Source organism: Pseudorca crassidens, chromosome 3 (assembly GCF_039906515.1).
Source record: "Pseudorca crassidens isolate mPseCra1 chromosome 3, mPseCra1.hap1, whole genome shotgun sequence".
Lineage (NCBI taxonomy): Eukaryota > Metazoa > Chordata > Mammalia > Artiodactyla > Delphinidae > Pseudorca > Pseudorca crassidens.
In genome coordinates, this window is record NC_090298.1 from 165,668,382 (window position 1) to 165,691,885 (window position 23,504).

Here is a 23,504-nt window from a genome sequence, read left to right on the forward strand (position 1 = left end):
GTCCTCGTTCAGGTTCTTGTTGAAGTCGATGCACAGGAGACTCAGCTGCTTCTTGATGCTCTTGATTTTCTGAAGGAAGAAGACGGCCGTGAGATCGGGGGTGGGGGGTGGGGTGGGGGGGTGCGGGGGCACGGAGGGGGGTTAAGGGAGAAGAGGCGGATGAGAGGAGGGAGATGGGAGAGAAAGGGCCTCGGGTCCTAACTGTTAGGACCCTCCTCAGGAGTTACCCCAAGGTGGCAGTCGAAGCTTCAGCCATTTCAACGGAGCTAAGTTTCTGCCCCTTCAGGGTCTATCTGGTTTGCAGAAACAGGTAGAAATGGACCTGCCTGGGGAAGGGAGCGACGTGGGGTGCAGGGGAAGGTGCCGGTTCCCCGGGGCCCCTGCCGGGCCAGCAGCAGGCGGGGCGCCTCGAGGACCTGCCCAGGCTGAGCGCCCTGCCCAGCCCAGGACTCAGCGCGCCCGCCCCGCTCCCGGGCTGAGCAGACGTGCCTGTCAGAGGACAGGAGGGGCGCTGGGGGAGCGTGCCCGCTGGCTCTGCCAGGAGGAGGGGCTCGTCGGGCACGCTTGGCTCAGAAGCAGCCCGAGGGACACCGGGCCTCTGGGCAGCAGGCGCCGTGCCGGGTACTGGCCTCCCTGCAGCCTCACGGCCCCACCGGCCACTGCTGGGCAGGAGCACAGGGCGCCCTGGGAGGGCGGGGCGGCACTCAGGACCCAGCCCCGCGCCAGCAGGCCTCCTCTCCTGGGCACCCCCCTCCACGGGCGTCCCCGTGGTCCCTCTGGCCAGTGGTTCTCAGGTGCCAAGGCAGTCTGCGCAGCCCCACGGTCCACACCCCCGCCTCCTCCAGTCTCGAAGCTCCATGCGCCTGCCGCTCCAGAGGACTTCGGGGCCCCTGTGCCCAGAACCCACCCTGGATGCCAGAGTTCCACAGTCCTCTGAGTCCCGTTTCCTCCACCACAAGGCACAGCACCGACCAAAGCAGGACAGCATTTGTGTTGAGTAACAAGAACTGTCGCTGAGCCCTGGGTCGGGCCTGGTACCTGCATTAACCGCTTCTGTCACTTTCTGACGCAAACCAGCCAGCGCAGGGCTGCACCCCAGCCCCTTCTGTACGGGGCTCCAACACTCGGGGCCACCGCCCCCCTGCGCTCATCATGCCCGGTAGGCCCGGAGCCCCGGGTCATTCTAGCCGATCCTGAGCTGCTCCTACCGGGGACCCACACCTCAGGCTCCAATCCCCAGCCACCCCTCCCCTCCTTGCTGCTGAACCCTCGTGCTCCCGGGAGGCCCTAGGTGACGAGGTGGGCCCCTGCCCAGGACCGCGAGTGACAAGCTCTTTCCTCATCTGCTGGCCTTACTGTTCTCTGTCCTCCACACAAACCAACTCGGTCAGCGCTCATGACCACCTGTGAGGGGGTCCTCGGGTCACGCACGTTGCAGAGGGTGAACAGGGACAACGGGGTCCAGTGACCGGCCTCCAGGGACCCAGCCAGTTGGTGGCAGAGCTGGGTCTGATCCCGGCCATCAAGACACGTGCAGCCACGGCGCCACACACCCCCCACCGAGGTGACGCGCTCGACCGTGGGTGGCTCACCATGCCCGCCCCCCTCCTCACCCTACGGGGCTGCCACCCGGGAGGGGCTGGGCTGCCCATCACCTGCCTGTCCAGGGCGCCGCAGGGACCCTGTCCGGCTGGACCAGGGGTGGGAAGAGCTGAGGGCTCTGGGGTCCACGCTGGGGGCAGAGGGGTATCAGGCAGCTGGGAGGACCTGAAGGGACGGGCCCTGGGGGACTGGGCCCACTGGGACCCCATGGGGCCGCAGGGCTCAGCCCAGAGAGGAGGGAGGGGGTGAAGGCAGACGCCACACTCGTCAGTCTCCCATTGCCCCCCAGCCTCCATGCAGGAGGAAGGAGACGGGGCCAGGAGCTGGCTCTGCGTCCAGGCCATGCTTTCCAGCCGGGCGGTCCGGGAGCCCCCTTCCCTTCCCTCGGCCTGGCCGCACCTGGGTTGGCCTGCTGGACTTGGTGAGCTTGTCCAGAAGCTCCTGGGGCACGGCGCTGCCCGTGCGGTGGTGCTGGGACATCCTGAGCAGCGGCTCCACCTCCCACACCCCGTTCTCCAGCGTCTGCGAAGGTGCCTCCACGAAGTCCCGCTCCCTGTGGCGAACTCGGCCTGCAAAGCGGCCTGTGGAGCTGCAGAAGGGCCCTACCCTGGACCACAGACCTGCCCGGGACACAGTGAGGCAGAGAGGCAGCCGTCCTGCGGGTCACTGTGCCCCCTCCCCACCCACGGAGCCAACAGTCTCCAGCCAAAGCCCCGCGCCCAGGAGGCAAAGGCGCAGACACAGAGGATCCGGATGGCGGCCGTTGGCAGGTACTCGTTGTTCCTCTTGTGCCTGAAATTCTTCCTGAAGACACGGCGCCTGATGCAGTGCGGCTGGAACCCAGGCCCGGCAGGTGTGGGTCCACACGAGCCCAGTGACCCCGGCATGTCCTTCCCAGGCTCCAGGGAACAGGGCAGACGCTGCCTCCTCACTCCTGGGTCACTCGACCCCCAACTTCTGGTTCCAGCCCCAACTGCAAACAAGCGTCCTTCTCTCGGTCTGCTGAATGCCCCGATGTGTGCATTTTTGTGTTTTCGGGGTGATTTCTCTGCTCAACACGGCTCCGACCATAGAGCTGAAGTGTTGGCCGGTGTCCCAAGTGCAGGAGGGCGGTGACATGCTCACGGGGACAGTGCGTGTGTTAGATGAACTTCCTTTAGGCGAGGGTTACAGCCCCGCCGTGAGTGAATCAACAACTGCTATCAGACCAGGTGTCTCTAAACAGAAACGCATATCACATGTGACCGCGTGGGGATCGGTGGCGACAACGTGGTGACAGAGGGTGACCCCCAGCCTCACACCACAGAAAACACTCCACCACAGTGGACAACAACAAAATGAAAAGCTTGACTACAAAACTTCTAGGCAGAAAATTTAGAAGAAACTCTTAGTGCCTCGGGTTAGAGAAGGATTTCTTCCATAGGACACAAAAGGTGCAAGAAAACAGTTAATAGACTGAACTTCAAAGTCAAAACCATCTGCTCATAAACATACTAGTAATAAGATGTCCCTCCACACACGGGGACGTCCCTCAGCCACGCAGAGGGGTGAAGCCCTGACACTCGCTGCCACATGGATGGACCTTGAGAACACGATGCTCAGCGAGAGAAGCCAGACACAGAAGGACACACAGGGTGTGACACCACTGAGGAGAAACGTCCAGAACAGGCAGATCCACAGAGTCAGCGAGTGGGTTCCTGGTTGTCAGGGGCTGGTGAGGGGAAGGAGTGATAGCTAAGGGCGTGAGGGACATATTTGGGGTGATGGAAATGGTCCAAAACATGGCAGTAGTGACGGCTGCACAGCTCAGTGAACTGTCCCCACGTGCTCCGGTGCAGCCTGTGACAGCATCGCTCTCGGGACGGAGGGCTGACCGCAGGAAGACTGAGCGAGCAGTGGGTCCTGGGCCCAGCCGCTCAGCTGGGGGCCCCAGGTGGGGAAGTCACTGGGACTTGCTGAGCCTCCACCGAGACTGGCAGCAGCCCCAGGGCCTCACTGGGCGCGGCGTTCCCGGCCCCAGAGCCTTCCCTCTGGTTCTCATCACCGGCTGTCACCAGACTTGCAGGCAACAGTTCCTTTCTTTTGTCTTTTTTAAAGGCAACTCTTGAGTACATGTATTTAACATGTAGGGAACTAGCCCTGACACCTTGATCTGGGTCTTCCTGCCTCCAGAACCTCGAGGACATCCATTTCCATTGTTTACGCACCGAGTACGTGGGGTTTGATGATGGAAGCTGACCCACGTGCGGGGTGACATCAGCGGAAGAATCCCGTGGCGAGGGCCTGCCTGAGGACCACGGGCGCCCGGGCCCTCCCCGCCCCCTGCCTGCAGCTCTGCGCCCGCACCGACCTGGGAGCAGAGCAGGTGCATCGCCTGCCGGAACTCGTGGAAGTAGGTCTCCAGCTCATCGTGCTGCAGTAGGGAGGGCGGGTCGGGCGTGGGCCTGGTGAAGTTGGCCACCGTGGCCGCGATGGCGATCTGGCGGCTCCCATCCTGCTGCAGGCAGCCCGGCTGCAGGCTGAAGCAGGCCGTCTGCTGAGACACAAGAGGAGTTTGTGGATGATTTTCAAGTTGGGGAGCGAGTTTGGGTGAATGGGAATAAGCCTGGATTTATCGAGTTCCTGGGAGAAACCCAGTTCGCACCAGGCCAATGGGCCGGGATCGTTTTAGATGAACCCACAGGCAAGAGCGATGGTTCAGTGGCAGGAATTCGGTATTTCCAGTGTGAGCCTTTAAGGGGCATATTCACGGGACCTTCAAAGTTGACGAGGAAGGTACAGGCAGAAGACGAAGCGGACGGCCTGCAGACAACTCATGCTTCCAGAGCGACTTCGCCTCTGTCCACTTTGACAGCCAGCACGGTGTCCTCTTCCCCAGCCACCCCCTCAAATATTCCCCATAAATCGCCCCAGCCAACCGCAAAGGAACCTTCAGCTACGCCTCAGACCAGCAACCTTACAAAAACCACCAGGGAATCTATTTCCAATCTTTCGGAGGCCGGCTCAATCAAGAAAGGAGAAACAGAGCTCAAAACTGGAGACCGAGTAGTGGAGACGCGGGTTTGATCCCTGATCTGGGAACTGATATCCCACGTGCCGAGGGGCAACCAAGTCCGGGCGCTCTGGAGCCCGTGTGCCACAACTAGAGAGAAGACTGTGCGCCGCAACTAAGACCCGATGCAGCCAAATAAATAAATATTAAAAAAAAAACACAAACAATACAAATTTGGACTTCCCTTCCCTGGGGAGGGACGCGGGGTGAGGCCCAGCTTCTGCAGAGGAGCCCCAGCCCATGGCCGGCAGGTTCCCCCACGCACGCACCGACGTAGAGGTCCAGGTAGAACTTGTCGATGGAGGACCTTGCCCGAGGCCGCATCCCGGACCATGTAGAGCCTCACGCCTTCGTGCCACACGTTGGCGCCCTCCTCCAGGTCGAAGGTCAGCCCCAGCAGCTCCTGGGAGATGCCCAGCAGCCCGCGCGTGACCGCCTGCATGGGGAAGTACTCCTTGAGCAGGTTTGGTCCACGCGGTAGCGCGTCTCCTCCCCCTGGTTCATGTAGTAGCGCAGGTCCCAGGCGTTGATGGGGCCGTCAAAGTGCAGGCCCCGCCTCTGGCACTTGGCCTTCTTTAGCTCCAGGATCACGGCCGCTCCTGGCTCCCCGAGGGGCTTCAGCTCCTGGCTCCCCGAGGGGCTTCAGCTCCTGGGCCAGCTCATCTGTGGGCGGAGGGGAGAGGCTCGGCTACGTCCCCGGGGCGGTCCCCCAGCCGCCTCCCACCCCGCACCCCTCGAGGCAGAATGAAGGGTCTGGGAAGGTGACCCCCAGGCTGACACAGTGGGTCTCAGGCAGCACCACGTCCGGTCAAGGTCCACCTGACCCCGTCCCCACTGGGACTCAGGGAGAGGCGGGTTTACCTAGGACAGTGGCCACCACCTGGCTGGTCTTGGCCACGTTCACCTCCAGCACGTAATCGGCATGCGTGCGGAACCCCAGCAGGTGGGACTTCAGGGCCTGCAGCCTCACCAGCTCCCCGAGGATCGCGCAGTTCTCCTGGAGTCGGACCAGGTCTCTGCGGGTGGGCAGGGCTCTCAGGCCGCTGGCGGGCACAGCCAATCCCCCTCCCTCCTCCTCCTGGCCCGGATTTCTAGACACTTTGGTGCTGTCCTAACACGTGGTCTTTATAAACACAGGTCCTTTTGGAACCAGAAAGGGCATGAACCGTGATGGGTTCTAAGGCCAAGGGCAGGAAGAAATGCGGCCAGCCTCTCCAGGAGTCACCAAGGGGCCTCCCCGGGCTCAACAAGACAAACTCGGCTGCCATGCAGACAGCAGCTCATCCCCACGGCGCCCGAACACCCAGCGCCTGGATGGTGAGACACCTGTTGCTGCAGGTGGCCCGTGGCTCGCTGGTGAGGCCCGGCCCCAGGCATACGTCCCCTTCTCCGGGGCCACCTCTTCGGTTCTGTGGTGGGGTTCTCCTGGGAGCCCCCAGTCACCACAGGACCAACGTAGCCTGTGTGCAGCCCAAGAAGGCGGGGACACAGGACTGTCCCCGGTGCCCCCCGCATCCCCCGCAAGGCCGAGCGAGCACCAGTGGTGTCTGCGGGGAGGATGAAGGGCTCACGCACAGCCCCCATCTACTGAAGATGCGAAACGGGAGAAGCACAGACTGCAGCCACACGCGGTATGGACCAAACACAAGTGTCCATGCAGGACCTGATGTCTGAATGTCAAGGCTGTGCCCGGGCCACAGCGAGAAGGCCCAGCCACCACGCAAGGCACAGAGAGGGGATGGGGAGGTCACCTGTGCATCTGAGCTCATCGGGCATCACCCCAGAGGGAGAGGGAGAGGGAGAGAGGGAGAGACGTCTCTCCCTTCCCTGGGGGTTCTCTAGTGCAGCCAAGGCTGAAAACCACTGCATTTCGGGAGATGGGTCCTCGTGGAAAAGTTAAATAGTAGCTCATGGCATTATCGACACATATTAAAAAGGCTCAAATTCTTGGGGAGTCAGGGAGGGTAGCTGGCAGCTGCCTCGTAAGCAAGGAGAGATTGGGCATCAGAGGAGGTGCCTGTGCAGCCCGCCGCCCAGGGCCCCGCAGACCTCAACTCCCAGCGGTGGTCCCGGGCTGGAGGTCAGCGGGGAGGTCAGGCCGTCCAAGCATCAACGTTGACTTCAGGGCTGATCTAAAAGGCGCCTGGTTGTTGTTGAAGCAGAAAGAAGAGAAAGCAGTGGGGAGAGGATGGGAGGGGGAGGGAGTCCCCCTCCTCTGCCCCTCTCCCTCTCTCCCTCCCTCTCTCCCTCCCTCTCTCCCTCTCTCTTTGCTGTACACCTGAAATTAACACAATACTGTAAATCAACTATACTTAACTATATTTTAAAAAATAGATAAGTAGGGCTTCCCTGGTGGCGCAGTGGTTGAGAGTCCACCTGCCGATGCAGGGGACGCGGGTTCGTGTCCCGGTCCGGGAAGATCCCACATGCCGCAGAGTGTCTGGGCCCGTGGGCCATGGTCCCTGAGCCTGTGCGTCCGGAGCCTGTGCTCCGCGATGGGAGGAGCCACGGCAGTGACAGGCCCGCAAAAAAAAAAAAAAAAAAAAAAAGATAAGTAAAATGAGGTCATTAGGGCGGGCCCAAACCAATATGACTGGTGTCCTTATAAGGAGGATGTGAAGGCACAGGGAGAAAACAGCCATCCACAAGCCAGGGAGAGAGGCCACAGAACGACATTTTGATCTCAGATCCCCAGCCTCCAGAACTGTGAGAAAATAAAATGCTGTTGTTTATAAGCCATTCAATCTGTGGTATTTTGTTATGGCAGAAACGAATTCAAATTGTTCCCAGTTTTGGCCATTGTGACTAAATCTGCTATGTACACACTCTAATGCGTGGTCTTTTGTGGACGTGTATTTGTGGCTCTTCTGAAGAATACTGAGAAGTGGAATTCCACGTGGACATCCAGTGAGTCCCCGAAGCTGCTGCTGAATTTCCAAGGGATGGCACACCCCGCATGTCCACGCTCTCCTCCTCATGCCTTTTGCAGGGGTTGCTTCTGCCCTTGTCTTGGCTGCTGTCCTGTGGAGATTCTGGATGTGGAAAGAATGTTTGTGCCATGAAAAGGACCAAAAGAAGGGCTCGGGGACGTTTTTCCTTTCAGTCTTGGACTCAGGCTTCTCCCCACTGCCCTATGCTTCCCTGGGCATATTATTCCTTGGAAAATTCCTGATTTTTAGAAAAAAATAATACACACTTGATATTTAAGAAAAAGTGTTCCAGGGACTTCCCTGGTGGTCCAGTGGTTAAGACTCCACGCTTCCACTGCAGGGGGCACGGGTTCGATCCTCGGTCGGGGAACTAAGATCCCGCATGCCGCACAGTGCAGCCAAAAAAAAAAAAAGAAAGAAAGAAAGAAAGAAAGAAAGAGAAAAGAAAAAGTATTCCATACAGAAAGAATACTGAAAAGGAAGTACATGCATACCTCAGAGATATTGCAGATTTGGTCGTGAACCACTGCAGTAAAGCAAATATCAAAATCAATCAATGGGGGCTTCCCTGGTGGAGCAGTGGTTGAGAGTACGCCTGCCGATGCAGGGGACATGGGTTCGTGCCCCGGTCCGGGAAGATCCCACATGCCGCGGAGCAGCTGGGCCCGTGAGCCATGGCCACTGAGCCTGCGCATCCGGAGCCTGTGCTCCGCAACGGGAGAGGCCACAACAGTGAGAGGCCCGCGTACCGCAAAAAAAAAAAAAAAAATCAATCAATGGATCAATCAATAAAGAGAATATCATGAGTCACCGTTTTTTCTTTGGTTTTCCAGTACATATAAAAGTCACATTTACACTGTACTGTAGTCTATTAAGTGCACGATAGCATTATGTCTAAAAAAAAAATAAATCTTAGGGACTTCCTTGGTGGTCTAGTGGTTAGAAATCTGCCTTCCAATACAAGGCATGCAAGTTCGATCCCTGGTTGGGGAACTAATATCCCACATGCTATGGGACAATTAAGCCCTGGCGCCACAACTACTGAGCCCATGTGCTCTAGAGCCCTTGTGCCACAACTAGAGAGAAGCCCGCGCACCGCAGCGAGGAAGATCCCGTGTGCCGCAACTAAGACCTGATGCAGCCAAATAAATAAATATTTTTAAAAACCCTTAATTTAAAAATATTGCTAAAAATGCTAACCATTATCTGACAACACACGGTTCCCACAAACGTTCAACTGGTAAAAAAAAATCTGCAAAGCGCAGTGAAACGAAGTATGCCTGTAAAGATGAGGCCAAACTGAAACACCCAGAAGCATCAGTGTTTAGTGGTTAACGTCCTTCTGGGCAGCCAGAAATGGGCACAGTTTTCCCTCAAGGGGTGGTGCTCATATGAGTGGGGCGACATTTAGCTAATCCCTTAATCATGATGGTTGTGCAGCTTTCAATTTTCCAATCCTTTAAGCCACACTGTGCTGGACACTTTCTTACAGATAATTTAGTGCACTTGGATGTGTATTTCCTTGGGCCAGTCCTGGAAGAAGAAGTGCAAGTTCCTGGATGTGAAAAACATATTAAAATACATTTATATGTTACATCTCGCATGTATTACATGAATGTGTGCTATATATTAATATACAAAGTATAATTTTATAGTTATGTATGTGTTTGTATTTAAACCAAAAAACATCACATGATAAAAATTTTAAATACAACAGAAAAATCCGAAAATAAGCTTTTCCTTCCTAATGGCTTCCTCTCAAAACATCCCTTAGCAACAGTTTGATATTTCTTTTCCAAAAATAGTTTGCATATATTTACATATATATGTGCTATTAAAGATTTACAAAATTGTTTCCTATAGCATTTGCCATTTTATATCTTGCTTTCTCTCCTTATCATATATATATATATATATATATATATATATATATTTTTTTTTTTTTTTTTGGCCGCACCGTGCTGGAATGTGGGATCTTAATTCCCTGACCAGGGATCGAACGTGTGTGCCCCGCATTGGAAGCGTGGAGTCTTAACCGTCTGACCACCAGGGAAGTCCCTCAGATATATTTTTTAACATGACCACAAAGGGATCTACTTCCTTAAAGACTGCATAACATTTAATAGATTACAGCATAGCATGTCTTAATCTATTTAAACAGCCCCATGAACGGACAGATAGGCGTTGCTAGTTTTTGTTATCATAAACAATACTGCCCGGATAGCTTATTCTCACATCTTTGCATACATTTACAAGTTTTTCTCACAGGTTGAGTTATTAGCTAGTTCAAAGGAAAATACATATGTGCATTTAAGTTTTAGCAGGTGTTGTCAATATTCCATCCAAAGGATTTGCATAATTTCACGGAATAACAAAGCGTCGGAGTGTCTTTTCCTCTACATCTTTGCTACCATTGGGTAAGATACATCTTTTACAGTTTTGCCCATCTGCTACATTGTTTGGATTTTGCATTCCTTGGAGTAAACTTGAGTGAGTTTGCACAAATGTTTATAGGTTCTCTGTACAAACTTTATAATAGTTTCTTCTGTGTGGACACTCTCTTTCTTTCTGTCTTTTTTTTTTTTTTTTTTTTTTTTTTGTGGTGCTGCATGGCTTGCAGGATCTTAGTTCTCTAACTAGGGATCGAACCTGTGACCTCTGCAATGGAAGCTTGAAGTCCTAACTACTGCATGCCAGGGAATTCCCAACCATCCTCTTTATTTACTTACTTTCCCAGCCTCCTTCCTGGACTCCTGCTAATTTATTCCTTTCCACTCTATCCTCTACAGGCTTCCAGAATAACCTTTCTCACAAGAAAATCTGGTCACATTGGGTCACCACTCAAAACATGTCAGAGACCTCACCCACACCCCGCAGCCTGCAGGATAAAGAGCCTATGCTCTTTAGTCTAGTTTAAAAAGTCCTTTATAATATGGTTCCTCCCCCATCCCAAATGCCCATTAATTGAGCACTAAGTTCAGATACCCTGTGGGTGCTGGGGACCCAGAGATGAATGAAACAGGCAGATGTCTGCTTTCTGCAGCAGTCTACAGCAGTTTTCACTATTTTTTTCATTATTGCCTCTCTATAGGAGAAAAATAGAATTATCTTTAATTTAAATCAGTTTTAATCTAATTACATTTAATTTCTCCCTAACAACAGAAATTAAATGTTTAGGAATAAGATTTTGTCAGGGAGGGTTGGCTTTGGAGGGCCACAAGCCATTGTCATGTCTAAGGTTTTTTTGTTCTGTTTTGTTTTGTTTTCGCCACCCAAGAATTAGTTTTGGCCCTCTTGGGAGCCATATCACTCCCATTGAGAATGCATGCTCTAGAGGGAGAGCTGGACAGTAAACAAGTAAATGGAAAAGATCATTCCAGGGAGCCAAGAATGTTACTGTGAATTCCCTGGTGGTCCAGTGGTTAGGACTCTGCGCTTCCACTTCAGGGGACCCGGGTTTGATCCCTGATTGGGGAACTAAGATCCTGTAAGCCCCGTGGCGCAGCTGAAAAAAAAAAAAAGTTACTAAAGGAGGAAGAATGGTTGAGGGAGCCACGACATCTTGATCATTTGAATCAGGAAATCTCTTTCCAGACAAGGAAGACGAGCCTTGGTTTCTTCAGCTGCAAAATGGAAATAATAATTTCTCCCCACAGTTCCTGCAAACAGTGAAAGCTCAATAACTGAGCTTTGTTGTTATTATTAATTTTTAATTTTTTAAAAAACGTAAATGAGATACGCTTCTATTTAGCTACCTAGCAGGGTACCAGCTCCCAACCTCTCACACAGCCGGCGCCTCTACCTCCGTCCGTACGGTGGCGCTGTGGGGCACAGCGGTTGGGCTGCTCTAGGCAGCGGAATCGGAAGTCTCGTGCTCCTCCCACTTCCGGTCTTTGGCCCAGGCTTGGGCTGCGTGGGGAAGGTGTCCCAATGCCGACCGGAGACTTTGAGTGAGTCTGGGGTCATGGAGGGAGGCTTGGGAGGCGGACTGGGCGTTCTAGGGGGTATTATAGAATCTGGATGCGCCGAGGCCGCGGGAGCCGGGCCGCGCCTCATCCAGCCCTCCTCCTGGCCAACTTGTCCCCGCAGTTCGAAGCCCAGTTGGGCCGATCAGGTGGAAGAGGAGGGAGAGGACGGTGAGTCTGCCCTGTCGCCCCCGATCACCACAGCCAGCCCTCCAGGCCGTCACTGCTGCCTGTTCCAATCCCCCACCCTGGCACCGCCGTCTGACCCTGCATCTCCCCTCACGGCCAGCCCCTGCCCCGCGCCATCCTTATCCGGGCCAGCCTATCTCCAATTCCGGACGTTCACCTCTTCCTCCCATGCCACCGCCCAAATCCTTGATCCCAGCACAGCTGCTCCCCTTCTCCGGGGAGGAAGTTGTAACAGCCTCCCTCCTGCCTTTGTACTAGCGCCCGGGTGCCAGGGATCCCCTATGCTTGCCATTGCTGGAAGTTGCTACAGCCAGCTTCGTGTCCCCAGACGGCTATCCCAGGACACTTCCTGGCCAGTCGTCTGCCCTCGGTCCCGCCTTTCTCAACTCTTGGTGCGGACATCATCCCAAAGTTCCCTCCATTTCGGTTTGGGAGCTCTTGCCTCTTTATCTAATCCCTGTTCCCTACACTCCCTTTCACAGACAAATGTGTCACCAGCGAGCTCCTCAAGGGGATCCCTCTGGCCACCGGGGATACCAGCCCAGAGCCTGAACTATTGCCGGGAGGTGAGTGACAGACTCCTCTCCGTCCCTGGGCTGCCTCTTCTCCCCAGCCGCCTTCCTGCCTGGTCTCCGTTCCCCAGGGCTCAGTTCCTCTTGTGTCTTCCCCTCTCCCAGCTCCACTGCCGTCTCCCAAGGAGGTCATCAATGGAAACATCAAGACACTGACTGAGTACAAGATAGATGAGGATGGCAAGAAGTTCAAGGTGAGGCTGGGGAAGAGGTGGGTGCCCTTTGCTTGGGGGCATTTGGACAAGGAGAGAATGATGTGTGTTGGGTGCATTGATGAGGAAGATCCCCTGGCCCCAGGAACCTTGAGGAGCTGGAAGCCCACACGTCTCCCCTTCTGTCTACAGATTGTTCGCACCTTCAGAATTGAGACCCGGAAGGCTTCAAAGGCTGTGGCAAGAAGGAAGGTAAGGACTTCCCTGGCAGTCCAGTGGTTAGGGCTCTGCGCGTCCACTGCAGGACACATGGCTTCAATCCCCGGTCGGGGAACTAAGAGCCCACATGCCGCGTAGTGTGGCCAAAAATAGAAAAGAATAAAAAAAAAAAGAAAGGGGAGGAAGGTAAGACCCTTCTTCCCCTGTCTTGGGGGCGCCTCCAGGGCTGACTCAGAGAAAAATAGGAATCCTTTTCCCCGGTACCTTTATTTTTAGAAGTGGGGTTTAACTGTTTGCACTTGTTTTACTGGAGCAGAACTGAGGCCTGTTTGTAGTCTGTGGGGGGCCCTGAAAAGTCCAGCAGGTGCAGCAGTGGGTGGGCTTGATTCTTACTCCTCTTGGGTTGTCTACCAGGAGGAACAGAGCCAAGCCTTCCCCTCAGGTGGCTGTCACAGCAGAAGAAGTGATAGCAATAAATACATGTGGCACAATTCCCGGCGTACTTTCTCTGTGTTAGACCCAGGTGCTTTGCAGGAAGTATTTTCTCATTCAGTCCCCGTAGCATTCCTGGGAGGTGTGGGGAGCATTGTGGTCCCTTTTTTTATAGGGGAGGAAGTTGAGGTTCAGGTTGTTTAATTAGCTCAAGGCCCCTGGAAGTCTGGGTGACCCTGCACACCCCTGCGCATCACTCCATGGTGGGGGCTGGTCCGCTACCTGCACGGCCCCCACCAGGAGCTGTTGGCTGTGGAGCTGTTTCCCCCCTGAGCCTCAGTTCTCTCATCTGGAACATGGGGCTGAGAGCTGCCCTTGCCTCCTGGAGCTGGTGTGAAGCTAGGGCCTGGCAGGCACTCAGGGAACAGGAACTGTCATCACCACTGCTTTGAGGAGCATTTGGGGAGGGTGTTGAGTGGGGTTCAAGGCCCAGACACCCTGGAGGTGGCGCTTGTAAGTCTAGGGTGCCAGTGGAGGGGGTCGCATTTGTCCTTGCCTTAACCTGTCCCCTATCCCGCCCTGAGCTCAGAACTGGAAGAAGTTTGGGAACTCAGAGTTTGACCCACCAGGGCCCAATGTGGCCACCACCACTGTCAGTGATGATGTATCCATGACATTCATCACCAGCAAAGAGGTAAGTGGGCCAAGAGGCTGGTGGCCAGGGTGGTGGTGGTGTTGGGGTTGTGCCAGCCCAGTCTGAGCTGCTCTGACCTGCCCCACCAGGATCTGAACTGCCAGGAAGAGGAGGACCCGATGAACAAGCTCAAGGGCCAGAAGATTGTGTCCTGCCGCATCTGCAAGGGCGACCACTGGACCACCCGCTGCCCCTACAAGGACACACTGGGGCCCATGCAGAAGGAGCTGGCCGAGCAGCTGGGCCTGTCCACTGGCGAGAAGGAGAAGCTGCCCGGAGGTGCCAGGGCCCGGGGATGCGGCTGGCAGGCTGTGGGGTGGAGGACAGGGATTGTGTGCGCCTCTGGGAGAGTCGTGGGTCGTCACCTGGTGTCTGAACGGGACCGCCACTGCTGGGGCTGTCGTCTCCCACACAACAGTGTCCGCACTGCAAGGCTGTGACCACAGGCCACGTTCGTTTGTGTGAGAGAGACTGGCAGGTGGGTGCTCTGACTGCTGGTGATGTCACCTGACTCTCCTCACTGGGGGCCGTGAGAGCCGCTCGTGGGCACGGCCGCGTGTGTGACTACATACACCGTGAGTGGTGGGGAGACGGTTGTTCCCCGGATGTGTCTGTGAGTTTCCTGACTTGAGTGCACTGTGTTTGCACGCCCACACCAAGGAGCAGACTCACCCAGGTGAGCAGCCACTTGTCACCTGCCCAGGGGCAGGTACCTGGGGGCTGTCCCTAACCCTGTGTACCTGTCTTCCCATGTGTTGTGAGGCTGGACATTGCTGTCAACCCCTGTGGGTTCTCTTGCTCTTCCTGTGCCGCCGGCAGGGTGTTGAGGTGGTGTCAGCTTCCTGCATATGACCTTTAAGTCGTGACCACGAGGCTTTGAAGGAATCAACCGATCACCTGTGGTTTGACAGATGGTGCTTGGGCGGGGCCGTGGCTGGAGCCGCCAGCATCCTGGGGCAGGTCTGTGCCGGGGAGGCCTGACTGGGCCTTGCTTTTGGTCTCCAGAGCTGGAGCCTGTGCCGGCCACTCAGAACAAGACAGGGAAGTATGTGCCTCCGAGCCTGCGGGATGGAGCCAGCCGCCGCGGGGAATCCATGCAGCCCAACCGCAGAGGTGAGGTGGCGAGCACCCTGGCACTGGGCCGGCGGGCGGGCACCTCCCTGCACCCTGTGATTATCCCGCGGGTGGGGCCGGCCCCTTACAGATGCCTCTCCTTGCCTGCCCAGCCGACGACAATGCCACCATCCGCGTCACCAACCTGTCCGAGGACACTCGTGAGACCGACCTGCAGGAGCTCTTCCGGCCCTTCGGCTCCATCTCCCGCATCTACCTGGCAAAGGACAAGACCACCGGCCAGTCCAAGGTGGGCTGGCGGCCAGGGGGCGGGGAGGGGTCCTCCATAGGTCCCAGTTGTGCCTTGAGCGTCCCTGACCCCACCCCCTCCCCCAGGGCTTTGCCTTCATCAGCTTCCACCGCCGCGAGGACGCCGCTCGCGCCATTGCCGGGGTGTCCGGCTTCGGCTACGACCACCTCATCCTCAACGTCGAGTGGGCCAAGTGAGACCCCTGCCTTCCCCCGCCCCCCCACGGTGTCACGGCCCACAGACGCTCAGGCTGACTGCAGGTCCCAGGCCAGGTTAACAGCCGCAAAGGCTGTCCTGGGGCGCAGGTCATTTACTGTCCTTCTCCTCTTACGGAGGGGCGCACGGCCCATGCGCGGTGGGGCCTTCCCGCCGGTCTGGCTCGTCGTGTGCTCTGCGCTGCCACCCGGTCTCGTCCTGCCCTGTCCCCCTCATCCCCGTTGAGTTCCCTGTGGTGTGGGTGTAGGGTGTGCTCTTGGGATTCCCTTAGGGGTCGGAAGCCCCCATACTTCCCATCCTCAGCCACCTCGTGTTTCTCTCTCTAGGCCGTCAACCAACTAAGCCGGCTGCTGCTGCTCGGCCCCCAGCCCCCGGGACCCTTCAGTGGCAGAGGGCAGCCTCCGGAAGCAGGGGGCTCCGAGGGCAATAAAAGATCTCCACCACCCTGTGCTGTTCCATTTATTCGCAGATGTCACTCACACTGTGGTGGGCGGGGCCAGGCCTCCTCCCCGCCTTCCCCCTCTGTTGTGGGTTTGCTCCCTGGCCCTGCCCAGGGTTACTGCTGCGGGTGGCGATTCCTGCTGCTCTGGCTTGGGCGCTCCCTGGTCCCACTGCAGGCCTTTCCTTGGGGAGGAAGTTTTGACTCAGGGCCTCTTGGGGGATCAGAGCCAGGGGCCTGCTGTGCTCTCAGCCTCCATTCTGCTGCTGGGTCCCGGTGTCTCGTGATGAGGAGGGGGCTGAAGATGGGCCAGGTCACGGACTCAACTCAGGGGACTGGGGCCCCGAGGTTTTGGGGGTGGCTGTGACATTGAGAGGCAGGGCTTGGCCGGAGCACTCCATGTTCTCTGGGGCCTGCCCCTGCCCGCAGCCAGGGCAGCGTCGGCAGCAGCAGTCCAGGCTGGGCACCACAGCCATGTAGAGCAGCGGGTGTACGCAGATGGCCAGGGGAACGAGGCCCCGTGTTACCTGATGGGCCACGTACGTCCTCCAGCTCAGTGCCGCCTTAGCCTGGGCCGCACTTGCAAAGCCTGGGCAGAGGGCTCTCCAGCGCTGCCGGGCATACACGTTGAGCACCCCTGTGACGTAGTAGGGCACATAGGAACTAGCGTAGAGGGCAATGCCACCGGCCACCAGCATCATCACGTGCAGCTTGTTGGCCGCTGTCATGCCGTGGCTCTGTAGCACGGCCTGCCCGAGGGCGCCATAGGCCACCAGGCTGAGCAGCAGCGGCAGGCCGCAGCCCAGAGCCACGAGCGCCAGGCTGTAGACCCTGTAGGCCTCAAGCTGCTTGTCATCTGCTGTCCCCAGGCACTTGATGCAGGCAAGGGGCCTGTCCACAGTGCACTTGCCTTCCTGCTGTGGCCCACTCAGGTGGGAGAAGCTGAGCATGGGTGCGGCCAGCAGGGCTGCCAGTGCCCAGCCAGCAGCACTGATAGCCCAGGCGTGCTTGGGCCGCAGTTGGCTGTGGGTGAAGAAGGGGTGGACAATGCCCAGGTAGCGGTTGAGGCTGATGCAGGTGATGAAGATGACGCTGCCCAGCAGGTTGCAGGTGAAGAGGAAGCGCTCCAGGCGGCAGGCAGTCTCCCCGTAGCTCCAGTGTTTGGGTGGGTAGAAGTAGGCGGCCAGTGGGGGCAGCGTCAGGGCATAGAGCAGGTCGCTGACTGCCAGCTGGGCTGAGAAGATCACGGCTGGGTGCCAAGGGCGATGGTCCTGGGTGCAGAAGCGGTACAGGGCCAGGCTGTTGCCAGCCAAGGCCACCAGAAACACAGCCACCAGCATGGGCCACAGAAAGTCTTCCTGGAAACTGCTGAGGATGTGGTCAGCAGCCGCTGAGAAGTTGGCTGGGCAGTGTGTGGGACCTGGGGCAGAGAGCATTGCTGCATCATGTCTCTGACCATGGCTCCCACCGCCTTCAGAGTCGGAAACACTGTGACACCCATACCGGCTGTGCGCCAGGAGCCCTTTGCGGGGCATACTCCGCTGAGTACTTTTCCACACCCAGGAGCGGGGGGCCAACCACAGCTCCTTCGTACAGAGGGAATCTGTACGAAGAGGCCCAGAGGCCCAGAGCGGTTAGAAGCACAGTCCTTCATTCAGCCACTCTCTGTGTCCCGCACCATCAAGAACCAGTTGGAGCAAGAAGCAGGGATGCAGGCTTCCCCGGTGGCGCAGTGGTTAAGAATCCACCTGCCGGGGCTTCCCTGGTGGCGCAGCGGTTGGGAGTCCGCCTGCCGATGCAGGGGACGTGGGTTCGTGCCCCGGTCCGGGAGGATCCCACATGCCGCGGAGCGGCTGGGTTCGTGAGCCGTGGCTGCTGAGCCTGCGCGTCCGGAGCCTGTGCTCCGCAACGGGAGAGGCCACAGCAGTGAGAGGCCCGCGTACCGCAAATAAATAAATAAATAAATAAAAGAAAAAAAAAAAGAATCCACCTGCCAATGCAGGGGACACAGGTTTGAGCCCTGGTCCGGGGAGATCCCACATGCCACTGAGCAACTAAGCCTGTGCACCACAACTACTGAGCCTGCGCTCTAGAGCCCGCAAGCCACAGCTACTGAAGCCTGTGCGCCTAGAGCTGGTGCTCTGCAACAAGAGAAGCCACCACAATGAGAAGCCCGCCCACCACAACGAAGAGTGGCCCCCACTCGCCGCAACTAGAGAAAGCCCGCGCGCAGCAATGAAGACCCAATGCAACCAAATAAATAAATAATAATAAAAGTAAAGGAAAAGAACCAGGGACGCATGTAACCCGGCAGTGACCACCCAGAGCCATCGGGGCCTGGGGTGGAGGAGAGGGAACCCAGGTGAGTATCCCACCCACTACACAACTCCCAGTCCGATCTGACAGTCGTCACCCCCTTAGTGTCACCCAAGTCCAGCCCCCACCATCTACCTGTTGGCTGCACTCGGGTCTCCCTGCTCTGGCCCTCACCCATCTGTTCTCTCACATCCTCCAAAGGGCACCTGAGACAGGTCACATCCCTATCCTCCCAGCCCTCCCCGGCTTCCTCCTCACATGGAAGAAAAGCCAGCGCTCACCTTTTCGCACAAGGCCCTGCAGGAGCTATCCCTCCCACCCCACCAGGGCTCTCATTTCCCACTCCCAGCTCCCTGGGACCGCAGTGTCCTGGCTGTTCCTTAAGTCACAGCCTGCCTCAGGGCCTTTGCACCGGCTGAGTCACAGGCAACAGGCATCCTTAAGGCTGTCCCACTCACCTCCTCCTGGTCTGGTCCTGAGAGAGGACCTGAGATCACTCTAACGTTGTGACTGCACCCTTGGTCCCCTACCCTGCTTATATTTTTGCCACAGCTTGTCACTCCATCTGATCACTGTAAGAAAAATCCCCAGAATGTTCCCTCCTGAGGGTGAGGCAGTGCCCTGCTACTGGCTTCCCAGTGCCCAGAACAGCACCTGGGACTGAGCAGTGCGGGGGGAAGCTGAGCTCTGCAGTTGACCCTTTACACACCCCACTCAGCCTCAACTTTCCAACCTGAGAATTGGCCTGTTCCCAGTTGGTCCAGCAGGCTGGCCAGGAGCTCTGTGCGAGGTGCATGTACCCCTTCCCTGACCCGGTCGGCTACCCCACTCTCACTTCTGCCTTCCTATCCCATCCCTCTGCCCTGGGAGGAAGTCGGTCCAGACGTGATTCTAAACCCCTTCTCCCCTCTGCCCTCCAGGAGCCGGCCACCTCCACCCCCATGGCCCTGGATGTGTGCCTGGCTCACAGCAGTGCTGGCTCCTCACCTGAGGTGGTGGTGGCCATGGCCCGCGTGGCCTGCCTCTGGGTCTGCAGCCCAGTGTGCTGTGCTGCACACGGTCCTTTGCTGAGCTACTAGCAGCGCTGCTGGCCCTTCCCCTTCCCTGCAGCACCTTCTTCAGCCTGCAGAGCTGGTCTGGGCACACGCCTCACTTCCACCCCCGGTTTCCTTCCTCATGACACCCAATCCTCCAGAGCTGGCCCATCTGCTTGTGGGGGCCTTTGCTAGGCTGGGGGAGGGGCCCAGGATGCCAAGGCACCAAAGCAGGGTCAAATCTGCCCGTCACCCTTGCCTGTGAAACAAGGCCCTGCACCTCCACTGCCCAGGGTCGGGGAAATGGGCCCAGGCTTCGGGCAGAAACCAGGCCCCCCATTTCAAGCACAGACTAAGACTCATGAGAAATCAGTTTATTAGAGGGGGAGGTTAGGAAAACAGTTCTCCTTTATGAAAGGAAACTGAGGGCTGCACCTGGAGGCCCAGGAGATGGGGAGCCCAGGGCAGCATGTCTCAGGCCCCAATCTGGGGCATTCCACCTGCCACCCAGGCTTGGCCTCAGGCTACTCTCTTAGGTGGCCACGGTCGGCCTCGCCTGTGGTCCCGGGCAGCCCCTCTGGGTCCCACCTTGGCCTGGGCCCCCGGGTGTCTGCCCTTGGCCTTTGGAGGCCTCCGGTCACTGCCTCGGTCAGGCTTCCGTTCCTTTACCCGTCGCTTCTTGCCTGGGGGCCCGGCAGGCCGCCTCCACTTGGCTGCCTTTGGGAACATGTCTGTGGGAAGAGACTGTGTCAGGGCCACCAGGGCACAGGGACAGACAAGCCCATGGTGCCCAGCTACACTGACCCCTGCCTGCCACACACCCTCATCAGGCTCCTCGCCCACAGCCTGGCGGAAATACTCGGCCTCATCCTCCTCTTCCTCTTGCTGGCTGACCCCCTCTGCCTCTGCAGGGGCCCCGGGGTCCTCTGCATCACTGTCCCCATCAGCCTCTGCCTGTGCCCGCTTCATGCCCGCCAGGCTCTTCTTCCTGGAGGAGGAACACTGGTCAACGTGGCAGCCTGCGCCCAGGACCCCGCCTCATCCGCCTGGCGACCACACACCTGTGGGCCTCTCGCTGCTCTCGCTTGCGCTGAACGTTCTGGGCCTGCTGGTCCTGCCTCTGGGCCTTGAGCCGCAGCTTCTCCTCCTTGGCTGCCAGGGTGGCCTGCAGTTCCTCCTCTGTTTTGTGCACTAAATGGGAAGAGACAGCCACTGAGGCCTTCACCAAGATCCAGGTGAGCCCCCCAGTACCTTGAGACCCACCTTCGATCAGGCCTCAGACCCCGGTGCCCCTCCAGCCCCGTCCTCACCAAAACTGTGGAACAGCACGTTCCCTTCTCCTACACCCTCCTGGATCTTGATGAGCTGCAGTGTCATCCGAGGCCCGATCTGGAGGAACGGGGAAGGGGGTTGGGGGAGTGTGTGTCAGTCCCTCCTTGAGACTGGGGGAAGCCACCGGGCCTGCCTGGGCGGGGCCTCACCTCGGTGAGCCGCACTGCGCTCTGCTGGGCTGGCATGTTGCCGCGCCCTGCCACGGCCTGGGGCAGCACCGTGATGTTGTGCTCGCCGTCCGGCTCCGCTTCACTCTCGGACAGCCCTGCGCCCCTGTGTGGGGCACACACGGGGCTCAGCAGGGGATCCCGGGCTCCTGGGACAGCTCTGGGGCCCGCTGGCGTGCGGTGGCCCCCTGCCCCCACCCTGAGCCCTCCTCACGTGGCCAGCAGCTCACTGACGTCCTGCAAGCGACTCATGTTGGGGAACTTCTCCTGAAGCAGTTTCTTCATCCCACGACTTGCACCCACAGGGACAACTCTGATGCTACTGCAGGGGTCAGAGCGAGGGAGAACGGGGGTCAGGAGCCATGGGGTCGCGGGGCAGCTCCACCCCCCACACACCCTTTCCATGGTCCATCGGAGCGTATACTTTGAAACTACGCAATCACAGAGGCTCAGCAGCCGTGCTGTCATCAGCTGCAGAGCGGGGCCACACCCGCCACCCCACCCCACCCCAGACTCACTAATGGCGGAAATCCAGCTCCTGGGAGTCAGGGTTGTAGTTGATGAGAAGGCAGCGCTTGATGGTGTTCAGGTTCACCTGGAAGGGAGCGAAGAGAAGGCATGGCGCCACGTGAGCTGCACCCAGGCCCCACTGTGTGCTGGAGCCCGTGCCAAGCCCCGGCTATGGCTGCACTCCTGAAACCTCACAGTAAAAGGGCACAGAGTGCTGAGAGCACTGCAGGGATGGATGGGGCTGCAGTTGGTGTCCATGGGCTACCTGGACGTTGGCTAGAAATCCTGGGTCCGAGGCCCACTGAGGCCGTCGACACCGGACTTCCTGGTGACTGGCATCTAACAAGGCTAATTTGAGATCCACTGGTGCCACGGATTAGAAGCAGGGGCTCTGCTGCCAGACAAATTTAAAAATCTGGTCCTGCCTTCTTCTCCCTCGTATCTGACCTGAGACTAGTGACTTCACCTCTGTCAGCCTCAGTTTCCCCCTCTGTAAAATGGAGCCACAGTACACGCTACTCTACTTAGACCAGCACTCAACGTGCATTTAGGAAATAAAGCACTATGGGCATAGTTTTCCACCTGCTAGATGGGACGGCAGCTCATGGAGGAAGCCTCTTGCGCAGTGTCACAGAACGCTATGAGTGGGATTCGACCTCAGAACCCGGAGTTCTCACCCTCAATGCTAGGAGGTGAAGACTGAGCAATCAACCCAAGGGCCCGTGCGTGGTAACTGTTGCCTGGCCCAGCCCACCTTGTGCACGTTGATGGAGGGGAACAGGTTCTGGAACATGGTGGCCATGAGCTTCACATGCATGCCGTGGGGGCCAAAGCTGTTGAGCACCAGGAGAGGAGGGTGGGCAAACTGCTGCTCGTGCATGCGGTGACGTCGCAGCGAAGAAACCACATCACGCACCAAGGTGTACTGCAGGACAGGGTGACGAGTGGATAACTGCCAAGCACACGTGGCTGGGGCAATCCCCAAACCCAGCTCCTACCCCTCGGAGGCCTCATACCACCTCTAGTCCTTACCTTGTTGATCCGGAAGGTTAAGGTAGGGCCTCCCGGGAGGCGTATCAGCTTCTACAGAAAAAAAGGATCAGTGAGGGTCAAGGTGTCCAACTAGGGAGCAGAGGGAATGCGAACCTCTGCCCATCTCTTCAGAGCGTTTACTTTGAAGCCAGAATCACGGCAGCTCAGAGGCACAAGGGGTCATCATGAGAGCTGGGGGAGGAGGAGGGGGTGGGGGAGTGAAGGGTGAGAGCATCCACTCACAAAGTAGACACTGGTCTCCGTTTTGCTCAAGATCAGGAAGTGTGTGACCCCAAGGGGCCCAGCCACTGCCACACAATCTTTCAGAGAGTTTTTCTTTCGAATCTGGAAACGATAAAAAGAAAAAGGGATGATGACTGATATCCCCTTATTGAACAAAGCCTATACGCTTAAGCTGTTATGCCCTTTCTTGCATTTAACCCTCGGAAGAAGGGGGGAGGAGAGAAGAGTGCAATGCTCTTGGCCTCTAGAGCCAGTCAGACTTGAATCTGAGCACCGCCTCTGTCCCTCGACAGCCAGCTGAGGCCCAGACAGGTTAAGTAACTTGACCGAGGCTTTTGAGAGAAGCCAGCTTTGCTGATTCCTGAGTCCCCTCTTAACCACCAGTCCTAGGCTCCCAGCCAAGCTGCGCGCGGTTCATCTGCTCGCCCTCGCTGCTGCCACTCAAAGCCCTGAGAGGCAGCCACGATGGTCCCCATTAAGGGCTCCTTTCTCCAGCTAGGGAGACTGAGGCCTCGCGCGGTTTCGAGGATGGAGCCATCCCCACAGAGGACGGGGCCCACAGCGGGTGGAGATGGGCTGGGCGATGCAGACCTGCAGGCGGGTGGCGGTGAGCGGCTCCATGACCCGCCGCAAGTCCAGGCTGAGCTGTCGGACGCTGCGACCCGCACGGCCCCGAGAGAACACGAAAGAGTGCGGCTGTGCGGCATAGGCCTCGAGGTTGCGGAGGTGCGCCTGGGCGCGCGCCCGCTTCTGGTGCCGGGACTGCGGGGGCGAGAGGCAAGAGGTGAGCACGGCAGCCACCGCCGGGACCCCACCCGCGCTGCCCGCTTTCCCGGCCGCCGCGTCTCACCCGCCCCGACTGCCCCATGCCACCGTCTCTTCCTCGAGGCCTCTTCTGCTGGCTGCTTCCGGCGCCGCACAGCTCACTTCCGGCGCCGGCGAGGCGACTACGTGAGGCGCCGCTGCGTGATGACGTCACCACATGGGCTTGCGCACCAGGTCGCGGGAAACCTCGGAGGGGTTGATATGGAGACACCTGGTGCCT

The 23,504-nt window shown here is 57.8% G+C and overlaps 2 protein-coding genes, 2 non-coding genes and 1 pseudogene across 5 annotated transcripts; 2 read left to right on the top strand and 3 right to left on the bottom strand.

Moving 5' to 3' along the window:
• Positions 1-2,719: 2,719 nt before the first annotated feature.
• Positions 2,720-4,668, top strand: LOC137221073 (CAP-Gly domain-containing linker protein 1 pseudogene; annotated as a pseudogene).
• Positions 4,669-11,431: 6,763 nt separating this feature from the next.
• Positions 11,432-15,829, top strand: EIF3G (eukaryotic translation initiation factor 3 subunit G). Its single transcript, XM_067733832.1, has 11 exons — positions 11,432-11,534; positions 11,674-11,720; positions 12,221-12,304; positions 12,416-12,504; positions 12,655-12,714; positions 13,703-13,807; positions 13,897-14,086; positions 14,813-14,920; positions 15,034-15,170; positions 15,257-15,363; positions 15,713-15,829. Exons 1-11 carry the CDS (start codon positions 11,515-11,517, stop codon positions 15,726-15,728), a joined length of 963 nt encoding a protein of 320 aa, XP_067589933.1. The 5' UTR covers positions 11,432-11,514; the 3' UTR covers positions 15,729-15,829.
• Positions 15,830-15,832: 3 nt separating this feature from the next.
• Positions 15,833-23,438, bottom strand: LOC137222493 (suppressor of SWI4 1 homolog). 2 transcript variants are annotated; one of them, XM_067733830.1, is made up of 13 exons: positions 23,310-23,438; positions 23,051-23,221; positions 22,460-22,561; positions 22,217-22,267; positions 21,939-22,109; positions 21,193-21,269; positions 20,889-20,996; positions 20,657-20,780; positions 20,486-20,564; positions 20,237-20,366; positions 19,997-20,163; positions 19,820-19,906; positions 15,833-17,245 (listed from the first exon to the last, which is right to left on the bottom strand). In XM_067733830.1, the coding sequence occupies exons 1-13, from the start codon at positions 23,325-23,327 to the stop codon at positions 16,140-16,142; spliced, it is 2,391 nt and encodes a 796-aa protein (XP_067589931.1). In that variant the 5' UTR covers positions 23,328-23,438; the 3' UTR covers positions 15,833-16,139. The 2 variants fall into 2 exon arrangements, with proteins under 2 accessions (XP_067589931.1, XP_067589930.1); XM_067733829.1 differs by lacking the exons at positions 19,820-19,906; positions 19,997-20,163; positions 20,237-20,366; ... (7 more) ...; positions 23,051-23,221; positions 23,310-23,438 and adding an exon at positions 19,129-19,542.
• On the bottom strand, positions 21,076-21,155 carry LOC137222887 (small nucleolar RNA U105B). Its single transcript, XR_010942665.1, has one exon. It is a non-coding gene; the product is annotated as a small nucleolar RNA U105B (small nucleolar RNA).
• On the bottom strand, positions 22,330-22,415 carry LOC137222882 (small nucleolar RNA SNORD105). The gene has a single exon (XR_010942659.1). It is a non-coding gene; the product is annotated as a small nucleolar RNA SNORD105 (small nucleolar RNA).
• Positions 23,439-23,504: the final 66 nt, after the last annotated feature.

Bases quoted from the DNA above. Each gene is read 5' to 3' on its own strand.
- EIF3G (XM_067733832.1), top strand. From the start codon at position 11,515: ATGCCGACCGGAGACTTTGA. The intron at 12,715-13,702 runs GTAAGGACTTCC...CCCTGAGCTCAG, and splicing joins AGGCTGTGGCAAGAAGGAAG to AACTGGAAGAAGTTTGGGAA. The intron at 13,808-13,896 runs GTAAGTGGGCCA...CTGCCCCACCAG, and splicing joins CATTCATCACCAGCAAAGAG to GATCTGAACTGCCAGGAAGA.
- LOC137222493 (XM_067733830.1), bottom strand. The intron at 22,268-22,459 runs GTGAGTGGATGC...TTTTTTCTGTAG, and splicing joins CGGAGACCAGTGTCTACTTT to AAGCTGATACGCCTCCCGGG. The intron at 20,781-20,888 runs GTGAGGAGGGCT...TGCCCCACACAG, and splicing joins GTCAGTGAGCTGCTGGCCAC to GGGCGCAGGGCTGTCCGAGA.